Source organism: Procambarus clarkii, chromosome 67 (genome assembly GCF_040958095.1).
Source record: "Procambarus clarkii isolate CNS0578487 chromosome 67, FALCON_Pclarkii_2.0, whole genome shotgun sequence".
In the NCBI taxonomy this organism is placed as follows: Eukaryota; Metazoa; Arthropoda; class Malacostraca; order Decapoda; family Cambaridae; genus Procambarus; species Procambarus clarkii.
The window spans coordinates 24,881,672-24,889,171 of NC_091216.1; the positions used below are offsets into that span (position 1 = coordinate 24,881,672).

Genomic DNA, 7,500 nt, shown 5'->3' on the forward strand with positions numbered 1-7,500 from the left:
TCTTGAAGATAATGTCAGAGCCCACTATAGCGGGGTCAGTGATAAGGGCATCACTCCCTAAGGACGCCTTATCTCTCTCTCTCTCTCTCCTTATAATCCTGATACGTCGTCCTCAGGTCTATCCGTCATGGGAGGCTTTGAAGGAGCGGGATGGATAGGGAGAGGAGCAGAAATATCAGGAAATGTCAGGATAAGGATACGACAGGTTGTTCAAGAATCCTTCGTCGCGACGTTTTATCCTTATACTCCTCCTCCTCCTTCTTCTTCTTCCCTCATACTCACGGTGATTTGGCTCTTGCACTCTTAAGTGGCACTCAGTCCCTCCCTCCGAGTGCTCGACCTCAACGCGCTTCTCACTCCAGGTTGGATCAGTTACGTGAGGGGGAACAATTGAGCACTCGACTTAATGACTCTCGCCCGTCTCACTATTGCCTTGTTCCACTTGCTATACTCGACAGTACGGGTGCAGACAATGAAGGAGTTTCATTATCTGAGGAATCAGACACTTTTACCTCGAGAACAGTCGACTCGAGGCGGTAATTAAGAAAATATCTGAGATTAGGGAGTCTGGCTTAGACTGTCGGTACTTCTCTATCGTTGTGAGGGGTTACCACCCCCTTCTCTCTCTCTCTCTCTCTCTCTCTCTCTCTCTCTCTCTCTCTCTCCCAATCTACCTCAAAGCGTCTTAAACCTCTCAAAACTCTTGTTGGCAAAGGATTTGGCATTAACATAAAATATACTCGTAATTTTTATATTGCCTTTATACGATCTGTTGTTGACTATTATGCCTTGCATCTTCTTAACTGTTCTGCTAAACAATTACAAGGCCTAGATGTAGTACAGAATGATGCCATGCGCATCATCCTGGGTTGTCCTAGAACTGTCAGAATTGTTAACATGAGAAAGGAACTAAAATTACCTGCCATTTGCGAAAGAATAGTTCTACTTAGTACTATGTTTTGTGCCAAAACTTTGAAAAATAATGGTCCTCCCAGCTCTATTCAAATGGTTGAGATCCATTCTAAACAATTCTGACTGTTCCCTCAGTCCGCCGCAAAAAGTTCCTTACAGTGTGTGTGGCTCAGTTGTTGTGCCTATAATCTTCTGAAACTGAATGTGTCTTTTAATCCTGATAAAACTGTTCACTATATTCCCCCTTGGAAAGATGTGCAGGTCTATATACACTATACACCATCAGTGTAAAACAAATGTATAACACTGAAACTATGAGATGTATAACATTAGAAGCTATTGACAGTCATCTTCAAAATCTCAAACCAAATGAATCCTATGCCTTTACTAATGGCTCTGTGCAGTTAGGCACTGGTAGAACAGGTTGTGCATGTGCAGTGTATAAAGGGAATGAAATGATAATGTCTAGTACACAGAGATTGAACAACTGGGCAAGCACGACACAGACCGAGCTATTGGGCATTTATCTAGCCACTGAATACCTTAAGCTCAATGGTGGTGGAGTGATATTCTGTGACTCTAAAAGTGCTCTGCAGTCCTTAAATAACCCATCACAATGTATGTTGGAAGTAGCTTGTAATATTAAATGGAATGTAATTTTTGCCAATGATAATAACTCTTGTATAAAATTTGTGTGGATCCCATCCCATGTTGGAGTTGGAAAACATGACTTTGTAGATCGATTGGCCAATGAGGCTTGCAGGAAAGAAAACACTGATTATGACTTTGGACTATCTAATGCAATTATTAGAAACATACAAATTAAAAGAAATTACTTCAGATTTAGAAGAACTAAGAAATGGCCAGAGACCTGAAAGCTGCAGTATTAAAAGTTATGACAACTTTTGTAATAATAGGTATTTGTATGGTCAGCACAGTAACCGGACCAGGCAATGTGATGTAGTCATTGCGCGAATTTGCCTTGACTATAGACACATCTGGCAGGTTAGTGAGGCTGAGCCACTACCAGAATACTCAGATTGTGAACTCTGCGATAAACCTTTAATGCATTCACTAGAACACTATATTGTTGAATGTGAAACGGTAAAAGATTTTAGACCTCCTGGCCTATTGTACCACCAACTGTGTAACTATTTCTTTGAATCTGGTGTATTGGACGACATTCTAAAAATAGGTCCTGGACAGAACACCACCCACAGGTCCTGGACACATCACCACCCACAGGTCCTGGACACATCACCACCCACAGGTCCTGGACACATCACCACCCATAGGTCCTGGACACATCACCACCCACAGGTCCTGGACACATCACCACCCACAGGTCCTGGACACATCACCACCCACAGGTCCTGGACACATCACCACCCACAGGTCCTGGACACAACACCACCCACAGGTCCTGGACACATCACCACCCACAGGTCCTGGACACAACACCACCCACAGGTCCTGGACACATCACCACCCACAGGTCCTGGACACAACACCACCCACAGGTCCTGGACAGAACACCACCCACAGGTCCTGGACACAACACCACCCACAGGTCCTGGACACATCACCACCCACAGGTCCTGGACACATCACCACCCACAGGTCCTGGACACAACACCACCCACAGGTCCTGGACACATCACCACCCACAGGTCCTGGACACATCACCACCCACAGGTCCTGGACAGAACACCACCCACAGGTCCTGGACACAACACCACCCACAGGTCCTGGACACATCACCACCCACAGGTCCTGGACAGAACACCACCCACAGGTCATGAACGTACACAGGACCGGCTTTTGTGTACAAATCGGCTTACGCCAGAATAATTAACCTGAGCCTCAGTAAGAGAGGGGGACAAATACGAAATAAGTTCGTACATACTCACATACCCGTATACAACAGTATATATACACTAATAAGTATACACCAACTGTGTATAACAGTACGCATACAACAGCATGTATACAACATGTCTATAACAGCAGTTAAAGGTTCTGACTTTTCACGCCTCGCTAGCGGCACTGGCTCAGGTTCGAACCCTGCTCAGGAGTGGGACGACTTGGCACCGACTCGTCATCCCTGTTCACCCAGCAGTATTTGGGGACCTGGTTGTAAACCAATTGATGGATCATGTTCTAGGGGGGGGGGAACGTTAAGGGGGGTATGGCTTATGGTGAGCTGTGGGAAATGGAAAGCTGTATAGCCTAATAACAAACCGGAGGTGATCTGCTCTTCTACCCGGCTCAAAAACAGAAACTTTGAATTACTAGGAAAGTCTCTATTTTTTTAGGGGAGGCCGGAAGGTAGCGTGGGCCGTAAGCCTGTACTCACCTAGTTGTGCTTGCGGGGGTTGAGCTCTGGCTCTTTGGTCCCGCCTCTTTGGCCAGCCACTGGCCTGGTGAGTGTTACTACCTTACTCAGGTCGGTGGATGAGTATTTGTTACTCACATGTTGGCTTGAGGAAGGTTATGTCCAGTGGGTTTAATATCAACTTCCTCTGCGCTGTTAAAGATCAGTTGTAATGTTGTTTGTTGTGTGAGTGAGCAGCGAGTTAGTGTCCCGGGGCTGTGGTCAGCAGCTCTCAGCACCGCTGACAGCTGTTGTGTGAGTGAGTTAGTGTCCCGGGGCTGTGGCCAGCAGCTCTCAGCACCGCTGACAGCTGTTGTGTGAGTGAGTTAGTGTCCCGGGGCTGTGGCCAGCAGCTCTCAGCACCGCTGACAGCTGTTGTGTGAGTGAGTTAGTGTCCCGGGGCTGTGGCCAGCAGCTCTCAGCACCGCTGACAGCTGTTGTGTGAGTGAGTTAGTGTCCCGGGGCTGTGGCCAGCAGCTCTCAGCACCGCTGACAGCTGTTGTGTGAGTGAGCAGCGAGTTAGTGTCCCGGGGCTGTGGTCAGCAGCTCTCAGCACCGCTGACAGCTGTTGTGTGAGTGAGTTAGTGTCCCGGGGCTGTGGTCAGCAGCTCTCAGCACCGCTGACAGCTGTTGTGTGAGTGAGTTAGTGTCCCGGGGCTGTGGTCAGCAGCTCTCAGCCCCGCTGACAGCTGTTGTGTGAGTGAGCAGCGAGTTAGTGTCCCGGGGCTGTGGTCAGCAGCTCTCAGCACCGCTGACAGCTGTTGTGTGAGTGAGCAGCGAGTTAGTGTCCCGGGGCTGTGGTCAGCAGCTCTCAGCACCGCTGACAGCTGTTGTGTGAGTGAGCAGCGAGTTAGTGTCCCGGAGCTGTGGTCAGCAGCGCTCAGCACCGCTGACAGTTCCTCTCGTCTTCTGGAGCCTGTGAGTCTATCATCCGTGCACATGCACTTGGGTCTCCAAGCCTGATGCAGTGTAAGTGCACTCCTGTGTTTCTTTTGTTCTCTTTCATCAACATAAGTGGCTCGTAGCTGGTGTAATTCTTGTCCCACCCCGCACACCCTGATGTTACAGCTGCTGTGCTGCAGTCACTGTGCAACTTCTGCATTGCTCAAGCTCTCCTTAATCTTTACTAGACTCAGTGGCATGTAAGTGCCTACATCCCACTCTTAGTTGCAAGTTTTGCAGCTTCATCTACCATGTCATTCCCTAGTATTCCTACATGACTTGGCACCCGGATGACGGATATTCGACATCCTTGACGGTAGAATAATTCCATTAATGCCATAACATTTGTGCTCAGATGGATACTATCTCATTAATATTTCTGTTGCATGGTTTCAGTGACAGTTATCTAATCTGTTTGCAAGACAACGTGATGCAAAAGTTCAACAAGGGCATGTCCCGAAAGACTTTCTGAATGGCTATATCATCTCTGTATGTAAAGTTCAACACCTGTTTGAGAGTCTCCAACTAACTACGCAATTTCCTGCCTTAACTGCAGCTCCAGATTCTTATCTTTGTTGGTCTAGTGATCCGCCTGTGAACTTTGTGAAGCTCTCAGATACCAAGTTTATTTCTATATTCACCGGTGCATTGGCGTGTAGCAGATGGGGTTTAATAATTTATTTTCCGTTCAATGAATCATAATGGTAGCAAAATGATTTAATTTCTAATTATTTCAGTAACCGCACTGACATGACACAAACACGGCTCTATCTCTCTCTCTCTCTCTCTCTCTCTCTCTCTCTGTGTCTGTCAGTCAGTCTGACCATCAATATGGACGCCATACACACACCACCAAAATGCAAATATGAAAACAAACGTGAAATTTGAGAACTCGTAGTAAATTTCCATATGCAAATTGCATGGAGAGAGGAATGGCTTGTGAACCCCAACACAAGTACTTGTTGGTCTGTTTGTCTGCATTCCCTAAAACACACACACACACACACACACACACACACACACACACACACACACACACACACACACACACACACACACACACACACACACACACACACATCCACACACACACACACACACACACACACACACACACACACACACACACACACACACACACACACACACACACACACACACAAACACACATATACACATTTATTATACAATAAAGGAACAATTGTACCAGATTAAGATGTCAAACATCTTAAAATGTTTAAATAAACATTTAAACATTTTATTTTAAAAAAACATTTAAGTCTTAAAACAAAATAACTGAACATTCCCACAGAGAAAACACAAGTATTTAACAAAGTTAACAGCGCCTTCTAAGAGAGAGAGAGAGAGAGAGAGAGAGAGAGAGAGAGAGAGAGAGAGAGAGAGAGAGAGAGAGAGAGAGAGAGAGAGAGAGAGAGAGAGAGAGAGGGAGGGAGGGAGGGAGAGAGAGAGAGAGAGAGAGAGAGAGAGAGAGAGAGAGAGAGAGAGAGAGAGAGAGAGAGAGAGAGAGAGAGAGAGAGAGAGAGAGAGAGAGAGAGATCTTTCATAATACTCACAACTAACCCGCACGGGTTCCCGCTTATTTGAGAGCAACCTTTTGCATCTGCAGGAATTAGTGTTAATTCGTGCGTATTATCGTGCGTATTATCGTGCGTATTATCGTGCGTATTATCGGGCATTAGTGTGCAATGGTGGTTGTTGCTGAGCCTATGTCTTTGACGAGGAAGGAATGAATACAGTAATCTATGTATTTAACTGTATGAGTGAGTATTGTTGCTTGGTAAAATCTACTATGAAAGGTTCGTAGTGTGTATACATAATTTGTATACGTATAGTATATGTATAGACCATATTCAGTCTCTGGTTTATGATGCCTTGTACCGGGGTCCATTGTGACCGAACACCGGGGCCCATTGTGACCGAACACCGGGGTCCATTGTGACCGAACACCGGGACCTTCTGTGACCGAACACCGGGGCCCTCTGTGACCGAACACCGGGGCCCATTGTGACCGAACACCGGGACCTTCTGTGACCGAACACCGGGGCCCATTGTGACCGAACACCGGGGCCCATTGTGACCGAACACCGGGGCCCATTGTGACCGAACACCGGGACCTTCTGTGACCGAACACCGGGGTCCTCTGTGACCGAACACTGGGGCCCTGTGACCGAACACCGGGGCCCTCTGTGACCGAACACCGGGGCCCTCTGTGACCGAACACCGGGGCCCTCTGTGACCGAACACCGGGGCCCTCTGTGACCGAACACTGGGGCCCTCTGTGACCGAACACCGGGGCCCTCTGTGACCGAACACCGGGGCCCTCTGTGACCGAACACCGGGGTTCCTCTGTGACCGAACACCTGGTCCCTCCGTGACCGAACACCGGGGTCCCTCTGTGACCGAACACCGGGGCCCCTCTGTGACCGAACACCGGGGTCCCTCTGTGACCGAACACCTGGTCCCTCCGTGACCGAACACCGGGGCCCATTGTGACCGAACACCGGGGACTTCGGTGACCGAACACCGGGTCCCTCCGTGACCGAACACCGGGTCCCTCCGTGACCGAACAGCGGTGAACTAACCGGCAGTTTTACTAACAAAGGCACGAGGGAACAAATAATAAACCAAGGCGCTAATACTGTCAATAAAGGGTTTTAAAAATCAGTAGGAACCAGTCATTAAAGAAAATGTGTAAATTAAATGATTTAATTACGTTAATTACTGAAATTACGACTCCCTTAAAATAGGCCATTAATACCGCTAATATCACCGGAGACGCTTGTTAGTGTAGTGCCGTTGTTGGCCGCCAGGGGCTTAGTGTGAGGTCACATGAGGTCATACTTGTACTCACCTGTGTAACAGAGGTCAGGCTGGGTCATACTTGCACTCACCTGTGTAATCGAGGTCAGGCTGAGTCATACTTGCACTCACCTGTGTAATCGAGGTCAGGCTGAGTCATACTTGCACTCACCTATGTATTCGAGGTCAGGCTGGGTCATACTTGCACTCACCTATGTAATCGAGGTCAGGCTGGGTCATCTTGGGCACTCTGGAGGTCCAGGGCTGCACTGTGATGGTCTCGTGACCTTCTCCTTCAGACACCTTTTCTGTGGGCACAGAAGAGGTCAAAGGTCAACTCCCAGTGAATGATACATGTAACACTTGTGTATAATTTGGTATGGTATAAGGTGTAATAATGCTCAATTATACATCATTTTGTATAATATAAATACTGAGTTATGAATAATTTG

The 7,500-nt window shown here is 47.6% G+C and overlaps 1 protein-coding gene across 1 annotated transcript in view; it reads right to left on the reverse strand.

Moving 5' to 3' along the window:
* Positions 1 to 7,500, reverse strand: part of bma (SCY1-like protein bma) — a gene marked incomplete at its 5' end in the record, with an annotated part of 234,606 nt that overhangs the window by 182,670 nt on the left and 44,436 nt on the right. The window contains 1 exon segment of the mRNA XM_069310483.1: positions 7,261 to 7,356. Within this exon segment, the coding sequence (XP_069166584.1) occupies positions 7,261 to 7,356 (96 nt within the window).